This window comes from Myotis davidii, unplaced genomic scaffold, assembly GCF_000327345.1.
Source record: "Myotis davidii unplaced genomic scaffold, ASM32734v1 scaffold269, whole genome shotgun sequence".
NCBI classification, from domain to species: domain Eukaryota; kingdom Metazoa; phylum Chordata; class Mammalia; order Chiroptera; family Vespertilionidae; genus Myotis; species Myotis davidii.
In genome coordinates, this window is record NW_006383008.1 from 7,118,033 (window position 1) to 7,140,526 (window position 22,494).

Here is a 22,494-nt window from a genome sequence, read left to right on the forward strand (position 1 = left end):
CTCTACCTATGGATTCCTTCAGATTCTCAACTCCAGCTACATGGTCAAAGCTTAGCATCAGGAGCCGTGCAGAGGGTTTTTCCAGACTACAAAGTACCTACTAGTATTGCGGTAACAATATGTATTTTCATCCTCACCCGAAGATATTTTCCCCATTGATTTTTAGGGAGAGTGGAAGAGAGAGGAAGAGACAGGGAGAAACACTGATGTGAGAGAAATACATTGACTGGATGCCTCCTGCACAAGCCCCGACCAGGGCCCGGGCTAGGGAGGAGCCCGTAACCAAGGTACGTGCCCTTGACCCGAATCAAACCTGGGACCCTTTGGTCCACAGGTCAATGCTCTATCCACTAAGCCAAAATGACTAGCACCTGAGGTAACAATATTAAAAGCTATATGTGAAGATATGTAACTAAAATGTGAGGTGATTGTGGAGAGAAGATAATTCATACTAGAGGCCTGGTGCACGACCTGTGCCTCAGCCCAGCCTACATCCTCTCGCAGTCCGGGATCCCTCGGGGGATGTCCGCCAGCTGCAGAGGTGGGAGAGGCTCCTGCCACCACTGCTGTGCTTGCCAGCCATGAGCCCGGCTTCTGGCTGAGCGCACTGACACCAGGGGGCAGCTCCTGCATTGAGTGTCTGCCCCCTGGTGGTCAGTGCGTGTCATACCGACAGGTCGGTCTATCATTTGGTCGATTTGCATATTAGCCTTCTATTATATAGGATAAAACAAAAGCTTGGTTCTTATAAAACCAAGGACTTCTTGCAAAAGAGAACCAATTTTTCTGTTTTTGTATCAAACTTCTTAAGAAGTATCCATGTGGGCACTTAGAAAGGCACAGAGTAGAGAGAAAATGAGGAGGCAGAATGAACAGCACTGGGTCACTGAGAAGATGGGTAAGTGGAGGGATGTTTAGGAGCCAAAAGAAAGGAGCATGTCCTTGGGCTTCTGCTTGAAGGACTGTGCAAATGGGGGTGCTATTCATTAATAGAGACCATGGGATGAGAACCGAATGGGGATGTGCAGGTTGTCTTGGGCATTTAGATTTGAAGTACCTGTGGCGTAACTGTGGATCGTTCATATAAACATGCCCGTGAAGACAGCTCCACACGAGGGTCAGGCAATAGAGCCAAGCTGGATAGGATGGCGTGGTGACCAGCGGGCGGTGGGACAATCAAGGTGGGTGTGCAGAGTGAGAGCAGATAAGGGCTCAGAGCCCCGAGGAAAGTTGGATTTAGAGGCAGGAAGAGCAAAAGGAGATGGAGAAGTGCCTTTGCAGAAGAAAACCAGGAACTGAAGCATCAAGGAGCCAAGGGGAAGTTCAGGGAAGGGAAGGGGAGGCAAGACTCAAATTGTAGTCACTTTCTCCAACAGAACACAAGCTCCTTGATGGCCACGACATTTTTCTACTGTACTGTTCACTGGTGCAAAGCAGGTGCTTAATTAATACTTGTTGGTGCATGAAATAATAGGTGACTCTGGTGAGATCAGTGGCAGAGAAGTGAGGGGATCAGAGACCAATTCCTGGGAGGTCCTGAGTTTCATCTCTAACAGCCAGACAATTTACCCCAGGGGTATGTCTGACTTCTCAGGATACCCAGCGTCCTTGTCAGGTTACCTGTTCTAACTGAAAATGTGTTGGTCAACACACGTGAACATAATTGACCTAAATATGAAAATTATGCAAATGGAAAATCAGAGTTCTCAATGAGCCTTTCTCTTAAAAATAAGAATTTAAAATTTTATGTGTAGTTCTTACACCAATTCCTAGCTCCCGATCCCATTGCCTCTGATGACTTGTCCTGTGCATGACAACGCCACCCCTACTTGGTGGGTTACATATCATAACCATATACTATTAGCCACTAAGTAAAACCCCTATGATGACATAAGAAGCTCCAGATATATAACAGACAGGACATTTGCACAGGAGCCAGGAGTTCCTGGTTCTGGTCCCAGCTTTGTTATTCCCTAACTTATATAAGTCCCTTCCCTTTTGGGGCCTCCATTTCCTCACAACTCTAAAAAGAAAAGTTGTATATCTCATAGGGTTCTGGGGATGAGCAATATATATGTGAAAATAAATTGAAAAGTGTAAAATGTTACATACATATAAATATAGTTATTGGGATATTGCTTTATTAAAGTACCTGGGCATATGAAGTCCTAATCAGAAAATACTTGCAGATTCTGTGTGTAAGATGCCAAGGAAGGTGCTCTAATAAGAAGCAGGCCACAGATGTTCACAGCCTGAAGTTATAAGCCACGCAGGAAACATGGTGGTTAAGAGCAAGGCTGTGGAACTGCTAGCATAGACAGTCAGTAGGAGAGCAGGGAATCTCCCCCACTAGCCCAGATGAGGCAGGGAGAGGTTCTTACACAAGCGTGCTGAAAGCTAGGAAGATGAATGGATAGGGCCTGAGCATGCCAAAAGCTAGAAAAATAAATGGATAGGACCCGAGTGGGCCAAAAGCTAGTAAGATAATTTGATAGAAAAAAAAAAAGCCCTCTCCTCCCTATCCTTATAACGACCACAGGCTTGAGCAGGAGGGGAAGATGGTCTTTCAGATGGGAGTCCATCATTCTTCCTTTCCTTTTGCACTCGCACCTGTCTCATGAATTTGGCTTTCTCTGGGGCAGGCAGCAGAACCTGTGTTTCAGTTACAGATCCAGATGGCCAGGGTGCCATTCTCAGTTCTGACACTTTCGAATAGGAGCTCTGGTTGGATTACCTAACCTCTCTTTGCCTCAGTTTCCTCATTTGTATAATGAGGATAAGAGAGTTGAGGTGAGGTTTAAAAGACTTAGTCATTGTAGAATCCTACAAGAGAAGTAAACAATTTATACTGAACACCATTATTCCCCCCTCATTCAACATAGATGGTGCTTATAGTAGGAGTACTGGGCTAGGCACTGGGGGGATTAAAAAATACACACCCAATATTGTGTGCCGTCTTAAATTCTATAACTGACAATATGTGTTGTTACACTCAGTTCTATGGAAATCCTCTAAGTTTTGTGAGGAAATTGAGATTTAAGAAGTGAAGAAATTTGCCTACATCAGTGGTTCTCAGCTGGAGTGATAATGCCGCCGCCTCCTGGAGGGGAACGTTTGACAATGTCTGGAGCATTTTTTGGTTGTCATGACTAGGGAGGAGGGAGTATTGCAGGCATCTAATAGGTAGAGGGCAGAGGTACTGCTAACCATCCTGCAATACATAGGACAATCGCCCACAACAAAGAATTATCTGGCCCAAAATGGCAATCGTGCGGAAGTTGAGAAACCCTGGTCTATGTCAACAAGTAGTTAATAAGCAGCGGAGCAGGCACTTGACCTAGGTCTTTGGATTCCATATTCCAGTGCTTTTCTTCTGTGTCAAACACTGAGAAATATAAGAGAGAAACTCCGACCCAGGTCAGAGTGGTGGTCTGCCTGGGAGTTCTGAGCACCCTCAGAGCACTCAAATATGAGAGACACAGAGCAAATAAACAGCAAGTGTTTCACCAATTGAGAGGACAGTGAGTTCCATGTAGGGTACTGTTCTCTGGGTGGACTTCCTGGTGGTGGTGGTTCCTGAGCTGGGTTCTGAATGGGCAGGCCTTAATTAAATGGGCAGAGTTTTCCAACAGCAACCCTATCAGCTCAAAGACAATAAAACATTGCCTTCAAAGTTCTGAAGCAAAACAGTTCTTTCTCAGCTTAGGTTTCACACCAAATTGTCAATTAAGTGAGCGGGTAGAATAAAGACTTTTTCCCAGACATACAGAGTCTCAAACTATTTCTCTCCTATGTTTCTTTTCTTAGGAAGCTCAGGGAATGTGAGCTACCCAAGTGATGGGTGACATGGGTTCCAGCAAAAATGATCAACTCTAGGAAAAACAGCAAGTTATAAAAGAATGGAAATGTAATTATAGTATACTTATTGGCTCACCAATGAATAGCATTTACATAATCACACTAATTATGGATCTGTTCAAAATCATGACACAACTGGATTCAGAGAATGAGGGAGAGAAAGGGGCAATAGATTGAGTCTAGTACTAATTGATTTCTCCCACACAATCATTTTTCAGGAAGATATGGGAGCTGTGCTATACAATATGGTAGCCAACACTCACATGTGGCATTTAAATTTTAATTAAAGTTAAATTTAAAATTCAATTCCTCAGTTACACTAGCCACATTTCAAGTATTCAATAGCCGTGAGTTGCTACCGTATCAGACAGTACAGATATAGGACAGCACTGTACTAGAGGTGTACTACATCAAAATAAGAGAGTAAATCAAGAAAGAGAAAGACAGTGGAATCCAGAAAACAGAAAACCAACATATATAAAAGTGGCAAGGGGAAATGCTAGGATACAAGTAAAGTGAGATCCCCAGACAGCTGTCAGTAGGCCCTTGATCTCTAGATCAATCTAGCTCAAGACTTGTCTATTTTGTCACTTTTTCCATAGACCCCACTTTCGGTTTCATTGATTTTTCTGTATCTTTTTTCTACTTCCTATTTCACTCATTTTTGTACTAGTTTTTATTATTTCCTGTTTCCTTCTTTGAATTTGGTACCACATCTTTTCAAATACAGAAATCCACAGATCAGTGGGGACAGGTGGACCTTGAGTTGGTTTCCTCACAGACGTGGGCTCCAGAGTTGCTTTTTTATCAAGTCACGCTCCTCCTGTGGGCTTTGGCCTGAACTGAGATGACAAGTCTCCCTGCTCTGGGTGGGACCCCAGGCTCCTCTAGCAGTATTTGAACTTACTGTTTAAAAAATATATTTTTTTATTGATTTCAGAGAGGAAGGGAGAGATAGAAATATCAACGATGAGAAAGAATCATTGATTGGCTGCCTCCTGTACACCCTCTACTGAAATTGAGCTTGAAACCCCAGGCATATGCCCTGACGGGATTGAACCATGACCTCCTGGTTCATAGGTTGACATTCAACCACTGAGCCATGCCTGCCGGGTTGAATTTACACTTTTAAAGCTCCTAAGTGCAAGCATTACTTTGATTAAAAACAAAACTATTAAAAAGCAAATTATGTTTAAAAAAAGACAGTCAATAACAAGCAATGGTGAAGATATAGAGAAACTGGCACCCTCATACATTGCTAATGGGAATGTGAAATTGGGTAACCATTCTGGAATACAGCTTGGCCGTTCCTTAAAATGTTGAACATAGATTTACTGCGGGACCCAACAATTCCACTCCTAGGTATTTATCCTGAGAAATGAAAACATATCTACACAAAAACTGTACAGAAATGTTCACAGCAGTATTGTCCATAATAGTTTCACACTGGAAACAACCCAAAATATCCATTAACCAATGATGGGATAAGCAAAATGTGCCATATCCATGAAGTGGGATATTGTTCTGTAGTAAAAGAGAATAAAATGCTGATGCTACAATACAATGAACCTAGAAAACATTAGGTCAATTGAAAAGAGCCAGCCACAGAAGACCACACAATGTATGATTCCATTTATATGAAATGTCCAGTAAAGGACAATTTATACAGACAGAAAGTAGACTAATGGTTGCCAGGAACTGGGAGTAGGAATGGGAAATGACAGCTAAATAATACGAAATTTCTTCCTGGGGTGATAGAATGTTCTAAAATTAGAACATGGTGATGATTGTGCAACTCTGTAAAGACATTAGAAGCCACTAAATTGTACACTTAAAATGGGTGAATTTTTTTGCATGTTAAATTATACCCCAATAAAACTGTTTTTTAAAACTTTTTTTAAAAAGCAAATGATGAAGTCTATTTTAAAAAGGAAACTTGCAGCTATGAACTATGTGCTTTAATGTGATTATTATAACAACCCTGAAAGGTTCGTATTGCTATCCCTTTTTTACAGATAAGGAACCTGAGGCTCAAAGAAGTTAAGCAACTTGTACAATTAGCAAACACAGCAGAGTTAAAATGTGTGGGCATGAGCCCTCCATTAGGGAGTCCATGCCCTTTCTCCCATTTGTGACTGGTTGGGCCCTGAAGCACCATGGGTAAATGACACCCTTCACCCTCAAGTCCTCACAGCTAGCAACCTAGTCGCCACATTTGTGTAAAGTGATGTCAGGCCAATAGGGGACCTTGGAGAGGCCACGACTCACTCTCTCTCTCTCTCTCTCTCTCTCTCTCTCTCTCTCTCGCGCGCGCGCGCGCGCTCTCTAGAGCCAGCATCGTGATATTGTGATTTACAGAAACACATATTTGCTCTTAGTCTCCATTCCTGGCTCCCCAAACACTTGGAATCTCCTAAGTGATAAGAGCAATGGGAGCATCTTTTATTATAATAGCTGGTCTGTTGTCATCAGTTCTTGAAACAGCTCCAAAGCCAAAAAAAAAAAGGTGAAAGGAGTGTGTTATTCACAACAAACCCCTTTCAACCACACCTGCATTTATGAGAATGAGGTAACTTTTGGAAAGCCCCGAAGGATGAGGGCTGATTGCCAGGGAACCCAACCATAATTAGAGGATTTGGACTTTCATTTCCAGAGAGGGGAGAGAGGCTGGAGGTTGACCCATTCACCAATGGCCAATCATTTAGCCAGTGGTTCTCAACCTGTGGGTCGCGACCCCTTTGGTGGTCAAATGACCCCTTTACAGGGGTCGCCTAAGACCATCCTGCATATCAGATATTTACATTACGATTCATAACAGTAGCAACATTACAGTTATGAAGTAGCAACGAAAATAATTTTATGGTTGGGTCACTACATGAGGAACTGTATTTAAAGGGCCAGAAGGTTGAGAACCATTGGTTTAGGCAATCATGTCTATGGAAGGAAGCCTCCGTAAAAACCCAAAGGTCAGAGAACGTCTGGGGTGGTGAACACAGGGAGGTGCTGGAGGGTGGCATACTCAGAGATCATGGAAGCTCTGTGCCCTTTCCTATACCTTGCCCTGTGTATCTCTTCCATCTGGCTGTTCCCGAGTTAAATCCCTTTAAAATAAACTGGCAATCTGGTAAGTAAAATGAGTTCTGAGAGCTGCTCTAGCAAATTAATCTAATCTAAGGAGTGGGTCATGGGAACCTCCGATTGATAGCCGGTTGGTCAGAAGCAAAGGTGACAACCTGGGCTTGCCACTGGCATGTGAAGGGGTGGGACTGAGCCCTTCCCCGTGAGACCTGATGCAGATTGTGCCAGCATTAAGTTAACTGCTTGGAATTACTGCTAAAAGCACACATTGGAAGCATGAAATACAGAGACTAGATATGAATCACTGAAAATGTGAGCTGGCCAATCTTTGCCACAGGAGGCCCGAAGTTAGCAGATGCTACTACTTGAAAATTAAACTTTGCCTCTCTCCACAGCTCCCCCGCGGTGGCCTGGAGGGTGGGCCCTGGAGCCAGACTCCGTGGGTACAAGTTGCAGTTCTGCCACTCAGCAGCTGAGGGCCCCAGGGCAAGTTACTTAAATCCCTCGGTGCCTCAGTTTCCTCATCTCTAAAGTGGAGATGAAAAGAGAACCTCTCCTAGAGGACGGTGAAGTGCTTATTTTGTCTATGTACTTACACTGTCATTGAACTGTGCAGAACCTGCCTCTGCTCAGCTTTGCAACAAAACTGCCCTTGGGCCCATTATGTTCTCTTGACCACCCGGGGAGTATCTGTTGGTGAGGGGTGAGCAATGTCCTCCAACACTTACCACACATTCTCACGGACTCCCATGAAATTAAAGCCCAAGGAGGCTGCTGTGGTCATCCGGTCCGAGTCTGTCTTGGTACAGATGGGGATGAGGTTCTGCATAGCAGAGTCCGCCTCCCCAGGAGGCCTATCTAATGTGATTATCAAACAAATACTCTACCCTATAAGCTTTTGTGTCCCGACTTCTCCAGAGAGCTCTCCAGTCCTTGTGGCTGAAGAAGTAAGTAGGTGAGAAAAAGCCATGCTGTGACTTTAAAGACTGTCAAATGCTAATTACAAGTTACTCCATTTGAAAGATCACAATGAAAGCATTTTTAATCCCCCTTCCTTCTGTCCAAACCTCCATCACTGGGGGAGGGGACGGAGCCAATTCTTTGAAAGCTGCGAGCCCAACAGGACAGCTCTGTGGACAGTGGTTAAGAGGGAGGCTTTCCCCCAGGATGGCTAAAGCATTTTCCTCCCCTCGTTACCTTGGTAACTGCTACCTTGGCGCCCTTGTTGATGAGCTGAACCACATTCTCCGCGTGGCCTTTGTATGCGGCTATGAGAAGGCGTTCTGAAAGCGCGGCGACAGCATCCTGCTGGCTCATGAATTAGCAGAGAAAGAGGTTTCCAGATAGAGGTAGACACGTCCCTTCAGCTCCACACGACGTCACTGGCCCGGGCCGGCACCCGCGGGGACAGATGCTCCCGATCATTGGAAGGTGGCTCTATTACTATGCCATCTTCAGGACCTACGGGTTACAAGACAAAGCTGCCATCAGTGCCACTCAGCACACAGGACGGGCATGTGCTGATTGCTCATGGCAGGGGAGGGGAGCTGGGGGAGAGAGGACAGCAAGAAGAACACACGGCATAGCAAAGCACCTGACCTTAGAAGTGCCACCTTCCCTCCTTTCTACCCTTGCAGGGGACTCTGGATTCATCAGAGGACTATGGCCAGAACTTTGAGGTCTGCTTTGCGTTTCTGTGAGGGCCGGCAGAGGCCTGATAGAATCCCCTACACATCACCTGGTTTCCAGGCCCACCTTGGGCAGGTAACTGTGCTATGGAGGACCATAAGGGCTTTCTGGGCCACAGTTAACATGCCAACTCCCCTGGCAGGTTAGGTTCCCATGGAGCACACCCCAAAGACCCGGAGGAGTAGGTTCTCTCCCTGGGATTTCCCCCCCAGCATATACTGTCATTCTCTTCATCCTTTTCTCACTGCAAATCATGCAGTTTCCTGCGTTCTGGAACAGATGGAAAGCTGGGCACAGGCCCGGGCCGTCTCCCGGGTCCAATTGCTGCTGGAACAACCTGCCTCAGAAACAACAGGGATGCCAGACACACTGACAGGGCACTGCCCACTGTGCCAAGAGCGGCTTCCCAGCTTAACCAGGGGGAAATGAATGGCCTACGAAAACCATCTCTAGGTCACTCAGAGCGGAGGTCTGGAGGCATTAACTAGTAGTAAACCTAAGCTCTTCCTTCCACCACATAGACAAGTGAATAGAAGGTTAAAGATGAACTCCTCCCTGTAGCCCTGGGCCACCACACACCACGACACTAAACCAAAGGCAGTGGTAATGACTTCAAAGGCGAAGGGTTCTTCCGGCACAAGAAGAAATGCTTAAGGACCTGATCCACAGCAAGGACGGCAAGGAAGTGAGGGCTTCTTTCCGTTTTAAAACATACTTATTAAAAATACCAATATATGCAAAAGGAAAGAAAATTCTATAGCAGAGGGACACCACCCATTCTTCATCCCAGGCCCCACAGACATCTTTTACAGTTGCTTCCAGGCAAATCCACCGCTCCTTTCAATCTCTAAGATTAAGGAATAGGCCAAGATGTGACTGGGAAAGTTCTGGACAGTACCACGCTGTACCTCCCACTCACCGTGACATCTGGGCAGGCCATCTCCCCAACCACTCTGGGAGGCTGGGGTCAAAGGCTCAGATATAACACAGACACAACCGCAGGACTTAAGGATGGTATTTTATTATGTGACTGTATTGGCCAAATGTGAATATTTTAACTTCAGAAAGGATTCTTCTCTCCCCGCAACTTGTGAACTACCAAATTTCACCTCGTCATCCAAAATACCCAAAATGCAGGTAAAGACTCGAAAGGAAACAGAGAGAAAGAACCTTCACAAATCCTGCTCTGGTCACCAGGCACAAGATGCTGGGACAAGGGTAGGTGCCAAGGCAGAGACGCCTCTCTTAGCCAGAGCCAGAGATCCTGGAACCTGTCAGAAGCCTTTGTTGAATGAATGAGTCAGTGAAAGAATAAAGCTGAGACTCAAAAGAGAGAGAAATGAGCTGGAAATGCTTTTGGAAATTCCCAGGATTCGTGTGTTTGCCAGACTGCATCACTGTTTGGAAGTGGTTTGTATTTGTAAACATAGGACACATCGCCTCTCTTTGTTCAGGGAATCTGTGGTACCTTCAAACCAATTATACTGAGCTTCTGCTCTGCCTGCCCCAACACTGGAAAAGCACTCCAGGCCCAAAGGGCAGGAAAATATAGAATATTAGGTATGGCTTCTTGAATGATCTCCCTACCACAACCACATTCTTCTCCATCTACTCAACTGTTATTTCTGTGCACTGGACCCAAACTGCCACCTCTCCTCTCCCAACTCTCCATTCCCAAACCTTTCTTGCAATGGGCCTGCAAATGTCTCAAGTACAATATCCTGGTTGATACAAATATTATCATGACTAAAATTTTTACTCATTCCACTCCACAGCTTGGCTCCTGGGGATAGAGAGCTTGCTGCAACCTCAGTGCATGCCATCACCTAAGGTCACGAGCTACAGACTAGAAATGCTGTCTGGTCTCCCTGGCAACAGATGCAAGGGGTCAACACCGCCAGCCACTCCCTCCCACCCTCCTGTCCCATGCAATAAATTCAGCCTCAGACACTCAGATGGAAGCACAGTTACAGTTTTTGCCATGGTTGCAAGCTACCGAGTCAGCCTTGCTTACATAATTACCTTTGGTAAACAACCCTGTGCAAATCCAGCGCACATGATAATTTTTTTTTTTGAGACAGAAAAACACGATATTTGTGAGAAAATCTTGGCCAAGCAGAAATGTGGTATTTTTGCTTTTCAGTGACAGCTACTGAATAATGAAATGTTCCCACTCTTCACCCCCCTCCCCCACCCCGCCCCAACCCTCTCCTCCAGTTAGACTCACCTGAGGCCCAGGGCAGCCTCCAGGATAGGTCACTATTTTGGATACAGAAAACTGCCTGCAAAATCTGGAACAGAATCCCAGGATTCCAGTTCCTGGCCTGTTGCTAGCACCATCCCCATGTATTTGGTTATCTCAAGTTCATTCTCAAATCCAGTAATAGCTGTATTCCTAGGGCCTCCAGCATTCACTTGCACTTGTATTTGCAGGGTGGGTGGGGAGAAATGAAAGTGGCTGAGACTTCTTTTCTACTCCCTTTCTGTTTCCTCCTCTAACACTAGCTGTGGAGGGGGGTGCAAGCCCAGCCCAGCTTTCTCCCCACTTCTCTCATGATCACTGCCCTACAGAACAACGATCCCTATCCTTTAGAAGTGAGGAGCTACTCAGCTTCTCATGGGATACTTTGAAGTGACGAATCAGGCCAGGCAGAGGCAGGCTGTGGGACAGGGAATAAGGGGGAACGAAAGACCCCCCCAACAAGTGGGGAGGGGAGGGGAAGCGTGGAGTGGTAACCAGTCTATAATCAACTAAACTTCCCCGCCAACCTGTTGGGTACTCAGGCTGTAGCAGCCCCGTTCCCTCCTTAAATCTGAGCCTCCTCTTCCAAGTGAATCAGCTATCATTCAAGACACTTCCCCCTGCTGACAGTGAGGAATTTTTTCTGCCCAACTCTGTCAATCACATGCCTCTGTCACGATGCTCATTTTCACAGTGTTCTGGAGAGAGACTTAATGGCAACATGCTGCCAGTTCCTTAAGCAGAAATCAAATAGATGCATGATCATAAATATGCAATGAGTTTCCTGAGTCCAGAAAGGGATTTCGCTTCCAATAAAGATTTCCCTCCTTCCTCTCAGCCCACTGCCCCGTTTTCACTGCTCTCCAATTTGCCGATTCTTTTGTCTCCCATCACAAATGCCAGAGGGCCCCACAGCTGTCTGGTCTGTGATGTGATTTGTTTTCTTTTTATAGCAAAAGGTCTCGGAGGTTTGCTTTTCTGTTTTCTTGAGGATTTACAACAAAGTCTCCTGTTTCCAATATTCCAAAGACAATGGATTCAAGCAAAATATATGAGAAGAAACCTGCAAACAAAAGTCCCAGGCAAGCATTATGTACAACCTCCCCAGAGACGATCCACAGGCACCCGGGCACCGGTCCTTAGGGAACGCCATCAGTTACAAGAACTCACTTTGCTCTTACTGCTCCAAACCCTGCATGAAAGAGAGATTGTACTCACATCCGGGGGTCTGTCCTCCCGTTCTACTGCGTGTTCTGTGGCTGGATAACTGCAGTCACTTCTTTCCCGTTGAGATCATTAGCTTCCTAGGGCTGTCACGCCCAGTGGGTCTGCAGTGATTCACCTCACAATGCTTGCTGCCTTCCCCTTGAGCTTCCTCTGCCAACACTGGCCAAGGCACATCTAAAAGCTTATTAAGACATCCGTTCAGCTCACAGTGTTTTGTGGCTTCCTAGTCTGCTCGTCACAGCGTCTGAAAGATTTTGGGTCTTTAGATTTTGTTGGAGAGCTCCCTCCTGCAGGCAGAGGACCTGTAACCCTGCCCTGATGGAAGAGTCGGGGAATAATTCACAGATGGGCAGGAGGCTTGCGAATGATGCTCAGACAAGGACGTTTGCATCCTTTCAGCAGTAATGCCAGGAGGAAAGATGAATATGCGTGTTGTAAAGGAAGGGAGGAGGCAGCAGGTTCAAAATCTGCAACAAACTGCCTTTATGGTAACAGGAAAAGGCTCACGTTGTGGGAAGAGCAGCGACCCAGACGCTCCACCTCCTCGCGCAGAGTCCCGCACAGGGACTGCAGCAGCGCAGACACGGGGACGGCTGAGCTGCCGTTCCTGACGTTTGTAAACCCACAGTTTGTCTCACAAATCCTCCTATGAACAGAGTCTCTGAAGAGAAGGGGGAAGGGAGAAAAAGGGAGCGAGACTGTTTCAAGTCCGGTCATGACCGTCAACATCACAGGTGTGTCCTCCAGCCCACTTGTTGAAACAACAGAAAACAACTTTCTAACTGCAGCCATCAGAGAAAGAAGAGGGCTTCCATTTTATTATCTCCCTTGTCCTCATTTCTAAAGCCAGAATGGTTGGTCCTGGAGCTGGACAATAACTGTCAACACAAACCTTCTGAGCCCCCTCTCTGCCCAAAGCCTTGCCCCCATTCCGCTGAGGGCAGTAGCTCCTGAGGGTGATGGGCTGGGATTCTGCATTGGCCACTATTTGGCTTGTTTCCAGGGCAGGACACGAGGCAGGGACTCTGGCCAGGGTGCCGCAGAGAGATGGAATTCCACCAGGAGACAGTGCCAGTAGAATGATCAGCTAGTTTATCCAAGAGTGGTCACTACTAGGACACTTGGATCACCACTGGAGGACAAGGGGTTGGAACAGAGGTGAATGCGACTCACTTTCTACTCTGAAGAAACTCTTCATCTGGCCCTGATAAGCCTCGATCAGGGCCCCAAAGGCCAGATGGCAGAAGGGAAATGTAAACTGAGGGCGACAGAAGTACAGAGGAGTGGTTCGTCTTCTCAAAGCTCCTGGGACATTCCCTTCCCACAGGTAGGGAGCACAGGACTGTCAGTGAGGACAACACTGATTGCTCCCTGAGCCTGGCATCTATCTGCAAAAGACGGGAATGTCAGAGGAACAGAGGCAACTCTTTTTTTTAAAATCCTCACCTGAGAATATGTTTTTATTTCTTTTTAGCTTGGAAGAGAGAGAGAGAGAGAGAGAGAGAGCGAGAGAGAGAGAGAGAGAGAGAGAGCGAGAGAGAGAGAGAGAGAGAGAGAGATGAGAGAGAAACACGGATTGGTTGCCTCTCTTATGTACCCAATCGGAAATTGAACCCATAACCTTTTGGTGTACAAGGATGATGCTCCCACCAACTGAGCAACCCGGCCAGGGCAGCTCATTTCCTTTTACTACTGAAAAAATTCCATTGTATGGATGTATCACAGTTTATCTACTTACCTACTGAAGGACATGTTGGTAGATTTTAAGTTTTGGCAATTTAGAATAAAACCGCTATACTAGTAAACATCTATGTACAGGTTTTTGTGTGAACATAAGTTTTCATCTCATTTGGGCGAACACCAAGGAATACAATTGCTAAATCATATGGTAGGATACTGTTCAGCTTTGTAAGAAACTGTGATATAAGTGTCCCCCACTTTTCAAAAGTTATTTACCCCAATATGTTTTATAGAAGGCCTACATCAGTACCTGTTTTCACTAACTACAAAAAATTCAAAGAGGATTTTTCACCTTTTACAAAAAAAAGGGGGGGTGAGAAGCGAAAATAGCATTCAGCGTCCGTTTCCAGCAAGACATTATAGAGGTAGCACACACCCTGGGCAGCAAAGGTGACACCACCAAGCTCCTTTCCCAGGAAATACACTCAGCATCTCAGCATCAAGCCGCCATAGCTTTGAGCTGTGTCTATGCTTACTTAATCTGTGCTTTATCGCAGTTTATTTTGTCCGTTCATTAACGAGCTGTGTTCTAAGTTGATTGCTTTTTCGCTTTGTGCCATTTTGGATTGCGAACGGATTCACAGAAAGGCTCTACTTTCAGACAGTGGGAGAAACCTGTATTGTCTTTCAAAGTGGATATAATGTTTTGCATTCCCACCAGCTGGTTTTACATTGACCTAATTGCCAAATACTATGGGAACCTTCAGTTCTTACCTGCTATGATTTCTCTGTTGCACTGGTCCTGCCACCATCCCTCCTTCACCACACTTCATTCTCCCTTGGTTTCTGTGACTGACTCTCTCCACATTTTCCTACAATCCCTTGAACTGTTCTTTCTCGCATTCAAGAGTTCATCTTCCACTGGTCCCTTAAATGCTGTAGGTCCCTAAGATGCTATCCCTGGTTGTCTTCTCTGCCCATCCTCTTCTCCAGATCTCAGTACGGCACCCCCACCCACCTGCTGCTGCCCACATGCTCCTCTGCTGCCTAGATACAGATTGCTCAAAATCTTCTTTAGCCTCCATCACTTTCTCTGAAGCTCCAAGTTCTTAAACACCCAACCATTTCACAGACATCTTACTTGGGTATCCCTACCAACATGTTCACAAGCAAATCATCATCCTTCTGTTCACACCCATTCCTTCTCCTGTGTCCTCATCTTTCACCTATCTACCTACTTCCCTAATCTGGAACACTCCTGCTCTTTTCATTCCCCTTGGTCCCACCCTCACATTCAATAAATTGCCTAATTCTCCTGATCTGAGATAGTAAAACAGGAAGATTAAAAATCAAGCTTCGAAGTCATAGTGCCTGGGCTCAAATCTCAGCTCTACCACTTATTTGGGCAAATTTCTTAATGACACTAGGCCTGTTTCCTCATGTGTTAAATAGAAAGAATGATAGTTCCTACCTTACTGGGTTGTTGCAAAGCTTGAACGAGATAATATCCACCCTATACAGAGCCTGGCACATAGAGTGCTCAGTAAATATAAGCATGATTGTAGGGTTACTGCTTAAATGTTCCATGGTCTGTTCTCCCTTTCCCAGCGGCATTGCCACCGCCCTGATTCAGGCTGCCATCATTTCTTAGCTCAGTGGTCGGCAAACTCATTAGTCAATGGAGCCAAATATCAACAGTACAACGATTGAAATTTCTTTTGAGAGCCAATTTTTTTAAACTTAAACTATATAGGTAGGTACATTGTTATTAACTTAATTAGAGTACTCCTAAGGCTTAGGAAGAGCCACACTCAAGGGGCCAAAGAGCCGCACGTGGCTCGCGAGCTGCAGTTTGCCGAGCACGGTCTTAGTTGAACTATCACAGTGGTCCCCAACTGGATGCTGAAGATGTTTCCTGAAATTGCTTGTGATTATCTAAACTTAGAAAATGGAATAACAGAAGTGAAGTAGATTTCAGCTTGCAAATGGGTTTTGACCTAGGTAAAAGCAGAAGCCAAGGCAAGACCAATGTCCAGGATTCAGATGCTGCGTGCACTCTGGCTTAAAAGGTAACTTTGTAGAAGTGAACAGAACCTGGCCAGAGAGCTGTTGGGATTTCTTAAACTTGACTCTCAGAAAGACAGAGCCTTTGAGCCAACAGTGGCTAAATGCTCTCTCTCCTGTCTGGGCCTTAGAGATCCCCGAGGCAGTGAAAGGTAAGTTCCCCTCTTCTGATGGGTCAGTGTAGAAGAAAAGGAGTAATGAGACACCAACTCTCTTCTTCAGCTTGTTTTAAGATGGTGAAGATGGAGAACAGCTAGGTGAGATGCAATGTAGGGGCCATTAACACTGTCCCTATCTGCCAGGCAGTGGTCTGCGGGTGATGATGTCTGGGCCTTTGGTGCCAATTATTTTGCTTTGTCTATGGACCTCTCTTCCTCTGTGTCTCTTGCCAAAGAGCACTTTATGTGAACAGCCCATGCAGGCATTAGGGAGGCTGCTCATTCTAGGGCTAAAGTTGCATGGAGAACCCATTCTGCCATATTAGTCTCCCTGCCTCACGTCCTGCCCACTCCCTTCTCCACTTCAACTTATGGGGTCACTGATATGAGAACACTCTTCACAGTCCAAATGTGACAGTGTTTCTCCTCTGCTTATTGCCCTCAGTGACTCATATTCCTCCAGAACAAAGGCCAGTGGTACATAAATCCATACAGGGTCTGGCCTCAGCCTGTCTCCAACCTCCCACCCATCCTGCACCCTGGCTTGGCTACAAGGGTGCCCAGATAACCTTGAAAGCACCATTCTGTCATTTTTGCTTACAAAGTTCTTTAGATCTTTCCCAACTTTTTCTTATTCTTCAAATCTGCTCCACCCTCCAGGTTCCCAAGGTCAAAATCCCAGGTACCCGAGCTCAAACCCCAGCTCATTCACTTATTTTTGAGTGACTTACTTAATGAATCTAGCAAAGGGAAGTCTGGGGTTAACATAGGTATCTACTTACAAGTAAACAACATCAACTGTTACTTGGCACTATACACCATACCTTGTTTTTCAGCATCATTGCTTCCAATATATTCCTCAGAGGGCAGAGGCCTTCTCGTGGGGCTGGAGGAAGCCTATGACCCTTCAGGGAGATACTCACATTCCCCCAGCCACTCACAGATTGCATCTACTTAGCAAAGTCTACTATGTGATCCTCCAGAAATGGTTGTTTTTAGTCTACTGGACTCAGCTGTCATATCTGTGGTCCCATTTTATTCAGTTTCTCTGCCAATGAAATATTAATATAACCATCTGATACTAGAAATTCTAGATACTATGATGCATGCAATCCTTCCCTCCTACTCCTATTTCCCCTAACCCACATGAATTTCTGCAATAATTCCTTCTAAAAGCAAGCATGTCTGGGTGAGATGTGATTTGATGGGAGTAGTGTACCTACAAGAGGAGACATCCAGTGGCCTGGAAATGCGGGTACTACGTCAACTCTTTCCACACCGTTTGTAGATGACACACACACAGGTTTCCCATCTCAATTCCCTTCCACGACTGGCTGAGGCAGGAGTCGGTAAACACAAGGGGAGGAGAAGGTCTATTTAAACGCTGCCCACAGAGTGCTTCATGACCTTGGGCAGGCTATAGGTCTTCCTTGGGCCTTAATGTCCTCTTCTGTAAAATGGGGATACTAATGGTAGCTACTGATTTCATAGGGGAGCTAAAAAAATTACCTGTGGGAGTGGATGACAAACATGTAGCGCACACAGTGCCTGGCACAAAGGAAGCCCTTGGAAGATATTAAGTGTGCATGATGCACATATAAAGTCAAAGGGATGCTAGCGTCTCCAATTAGATTTCCAAATACTTTCCAACACTTAATACTCCCTACATCTCTGTTTTAGTTCCTACGGCCTGCTCCAGGGATAGCTTGGTCCCTTGACCTTACTCAGCACACAGCATGACACAGCATTTGGCTTCAGCACAGAGCTTTGCTGGGATCAAGTGTCCCTGAAGGGGAGGGGAATTAGAACATCAAGTAGAGCCGGTCATCGGGGAGGCTGCGGCTCTCGCCCCATACTCGCGTCATCACACTCCAGCAATCAGATATGTGCACGCACAGTACAGGCCTCGGAATCTGTACTCAGACCTGGCAGACTCCAACCTCAGGGAGGATGAGCATGTATGAGGGGGAGGGCAGGCTTCATGGGATGTCCTGCCGGAAGTAATCTCTCCTCCTTCACATTTCGCTACTCCCTAACCCTGGTGATTTCCCAGCTAAGAATTTCTCTCAAACTGGCTATTGTTCACATTGTAAACTTCAGTCACAGATTAACCATGAGCAAGTTTGGTCCACTAAATTCTTTTGACAATAATTATATTACATGACAAACAGACCGAACTGTCATCAGCATCAGTTATGGTACATTATTTGGGGTTAAAATTTGACTACATGTTTACAAGGAGAAGAGGTGCCTACAGTGAAGGCGGCAGGAAGAGAAATGACACTGACCTTGAATTACGTATTATCCACCCAGAATTAGCCCCAGAGACATTCATTCCCAAGAGTTTTAAACAATCATAAAATAGGTCTCGCAGGGTGTTCTCATTATCATCAGTCAAATTATCTCCACAGTGAAAATATACTTAATTAGTTGGGCTTCGGCAGTCTTCAGGAGACGCGGCCAACCTGAGAAATTACAAAGCATGAGACCCCTCAGTGGAAGAATCCCAGGTGAAGCCTGCGCCCTCACTCCTCTGATCACTCCCTCAGAGCACGAGGATCCTTTCTCCTCAGCAAAGTCTGAGTCTGGATTCGCTGTGGTAAGTGTGGGGCTCTCACTCTTGAGCTTGTCTCTTCCTCGCTCTCAGGGGCCTGGCACCCAGACTTGGGGAGAATCCACAGACCTTTTCCTGGGTGGAGATTCCTGTCCCGACGGCCCTTCTCCTGGGGGTTTCTCCCCAAACCCGGGGATGGACATTACCTTGAGTTCTTCACCTTTGGGCAGGCCACCTCTTTGATGACTGTTAATATCTAGCCCAATGTCCAAACAAAGACCATAGTGGAAAGGGGCGATAGAGGGAAAAAAAGGGGAGAGGTAGAGAGAGGGGAGAGAGGAACAAAGGAGGAAGAACAACATGGAGAAACAGTGAGCACAGCAGTATGAGGACACAGTCATTGATAAAAAAACAGGGGCAAAGGGGACTCAAGTTCAATCCCTCTCAGTCCTCAATTCCCAACCTTTCCCAAATTAGACATGTTCCACCCAGCCCAGTCTCTGCTCATCAGATATTTTGGTTTATGAAAATGTTCTGCAACTAGGTAGTGGTGATGCTTGTACACCTTTGTGAATATATTAAACACCACTAAACTGTATACTTTAAAAGAGTAAAATTTATGGTATGTGTAACATAGTTCACTTTTAAAAATGCCCAGTTAAGTGCCAAGGCACCGAAATCAGACAGACAAGGATTTGACTCCAATCTGCCACATGCATTATGCTGTGGGGGAGTCATTTAAGCCGTCCAAGCCTCAGGCTCCTGCTCTGTAAGATGGAAATAATAAAAGAATTATGTCAAACAGCTATAGTGAGACTCAAACAAGGTAATAAACAAAGTATCTAGCACAGCGTTGGCACACAGAAAAGTACCAATGAACCGTCATGGATGTTGAGGTGACAAAAAGAGTTGAAACTGGGTCTCAGCTAACATACCTTTTGACATTCCTGGGATATATTCACTAATGATTTCTACCAGACCTACTAAATGATATAACTGTCTATATAATAAGTAACTGTCTATATAATCTCAGGTAAGGAGGTCAACTGTTGAAGTTTGCTGTTCAGTCAAAAGGAGAAGAGCCTATCTTAAAAGAAGAAATATCAATAAGCAGAGAAATAGCTTCCCAGCCGCCCCTTTGTCCTTGAATATGGGCAAGGGCATTAAAGCCAGGAGTTTACATAGAAGCATGGAACAGACCAAGGAATTTCAGAAAGAAGGCAGGAGAGGGGTATGGAGGGAAGGAATGATTAACTGGGGAACTTATATGCATACTAGTGGCCTGATGCACAAAATTCATGCGAGGGCTTGACTCTCACAGCCACAGTGGCTTGCCTTGGCCCTTGCAGCCCGGCTTTGTCCAGAAGGTCATCTGGAAGGTCATCTGGAAGGTTGTTCGGCTGTCCAGTCTAATTAGCATATTATGCTTTTATTATTATAGATATGGACACAGACAATAAGGGGAATAGTAAAGACCTGTGGGGTGCAGGTGAAGGTGGAGGAAGTCACAGGGGGGAAAAAACATAAATAAAGGGGACATCTGTAATACTTTCAACAATAAGGGGAAAAAAACTATAAACTCTTATTTTCTTGGCTACAACACACACACACACAAACAGGGCTTTAGGCCAAAGAAAAGCAAAGCCATCACACATCTGAAACTGCTCAGCATGCTGGCTCCCACTAGATCAGTAGTTCTCAACCTTCTGGCCCTTTAAATACAGTTCCTCATGTTGTGACCCAACCATAAAATTATTTTCGTTGCTACTTCATAACTGTAATGTTGCTACTGTTATGAATTGTAATGTAAATATCTGATATGCAGGATGGTCTTAGGTGACCCCTGTGAAAGGTTCGTTCGACCGCCAAAGGGGTCGTGACCCACAGGTTGAGAACCGCTGCATTAGATAATGGCTGTAATAATAGTTGTTTCCCACCCCCAAGATTCAACTCTTACCAGATCAACTTTTGCCCCTATACCTAAATCAATTAAACTTGTTGCTGGAACATACATGTAATCCACCAAATAATGGGTTGTGATAGCATCTTTCTAGTTATCATTCTCAGCAATGCCAACAGTGCCCCCATAAATCAGAAGTTTCCTTAAAAGAAATATTTCTGGGATGGCAGTTCAAAATTTACCCTATAATTACCAAGAACTAAAGGAAGGCTGACTGCAGGGGTGTTCCTCTTCCTGGTCCTGGGGCTGCTCAAAGGTGGGGGAGTAAGACTGGATTTACTATGAGAGAGAAGAGCTCACTATCTGACCGTGACCCCAGGAAGGTCAAGAGGTCACTTCCTTCACTAAAGGCACTAGCGAGGGGCGTGGCATCACTGAGAAGTTTGATGGTTTGGTTCTGCTGGCTGGAGTTGACAGTAAGAAATGATGCCATGGTGTTAGGCTCTTTTGAATTAATGGGAGATGACAGGATTCCAAAGTAGCAGAGGTCAGGTGATGACGATTAACCATCAGAGGTTAGATCAGTGGTTGTCAACCTTGGCTGCACATTAGAATCTTTTTAAAATCCTGATTTCTGGGCCTCATCCTCCGGAAATTCTGTTTCTTCATTACTAATGCTGTGGCCTCACACCATAATAAAGAAACAGAATTTCCGGAGGATGAAGCCCAGAAATCAGGATTTTAAAAAGATTCCCAGGTGATTCTAATGTGCAGCCAAGCTTGAGAACCACTGGGTTAGATGGATGTATTTACTATAATTGACAGCAAGAGCGGAGCAGCAATCAGGGTGCTCTGACTATTACGGATCTGTGACAAGGGCTGATCAGCCATGGACAGGATGGGTGGGCAATGACTAGGGTGTTACTTGTATAAAAGAGAGAGAGGGCGCTGGAGAGAAGGCTGCTATCAGCTGGCTGAGAAGAGGCTAGGTCCCCCAGGGAGGGACCCTGCAATACCACCACACAGTTCACATGACAAAGATGTCACCAGTCCTTCTACAAAAGGACCTGCAGCCACTTCCTGGGATCACTGGCACTGGGAAAGGTGGAATGCTGCAGATTCTTCATTTTGACTGTGGGTATGAGCTGACCCTGACCACCTGGGACCCAGAATGTGGTTCTCCAGCTGAAATGGAAGCTTAGGGAGTCTAGGTGACAAATCGAGTTGTGACATGTCTGTTTCAGAGTGGGTCTAATGGGCCCACAGAGACATCTTGTGATGCTTTTGCCAGACTCCAAAGGTAGCTAGCGTTCAAATAGAAGTACTTAGAAACGAGCAGAACCATCACAATGGTTCCCTGAGAAAGAGTCCGGAAACTCTCTCTGTGGGAAAACAAAGACCTGTAAGTGATATTTTTCTTACATCTGTAAAGCAACATAGTATTTTGTCTCTGGGATAATAGCTGTCAATCTAAAAAAGTAAAATAAGAAGTAATATGGACTATCGAAAAGGGAAACTAAGCCTGGCTGGTGTGGCTCAGTGGTTGAGCATCAACCCATGAACCAGGAGGTCACGGTTCAATTCCCTGTCAGGGCACATGCCTGGGTTGTGGGTGCGATCCTCTGTACTTCCAGTGCAGGAGGCAGCTGATAGATGTTTCTCTCTCACATCAATGTCTGTCTGTTGTCTGTCTCTCCCATACTCTCTATACAATCAATTTTTAAAAAACTTAAAAAAAATGGACAATGGACAAAGGACCTGAATAGATACTTCTCCAAAGAGGACATACAATCAATACAACGGAAAAGATGCTTAATGTCACTAGTCATCAGAGAAATTAAAACCACAATGAGATAGCACTTCACACGTGCCAGCATGACTAACATCAATAAATCAACAAACAAGTGCTGGTGAGGATGTGGAGAAAGGGAGCCCCCATCCTCGCACACTGTTGGCGGAAATGCAGACTGGTGCAGCACCCCGGGAAAACCTTCGGGAGAAGAGAGATGCAGGAGAAGCCTAGAGATTAAGACTGAAGGCTTAT

The 22,494-nt window shown here is 45.5% G+C and overlaps 1 protein-coding gene across 7 annotated transcripts in view; it reads right to left on the reverse strand.

The window, feature by feature from the left end:
• The window catches only part of ANKRD6 (ankyrin repeat domain 6), a 166,225-nt gene that overhangs the window by 63,635 nt on the left and 80,096 nt on the right, over nucleotides 1–22,494 (reverse strand). For 5 of the 7 annotated variants that reach the window (XR_001512234.1, XM_006778260.2, XM_015557683.1 and 2 more), the window contains exons 1-2: nucleotides 12,086–12,726; nucleotides 8,134–8,397 (exon numbers count right to left, since the gene is read on the reverse strand). Coding sequence is in view for 6 of the 7 variants with exons in the window: in XM_006778260.2 (XP_006778323.1) it covers nucleotides 8,134–8,253 (120 nt within the window). In the remaining variant the exon portion in view is untranslated. Of the gene's footprint in view, nucleotides 1–8,133; nucleotides 8,398–12,085; nucleotides 12,727–22,494 lie in introns of those variants that run through there. The other 2 variants (XM_006778258.2, XM_006778257.2) reach the window with 1 other exon arrangement.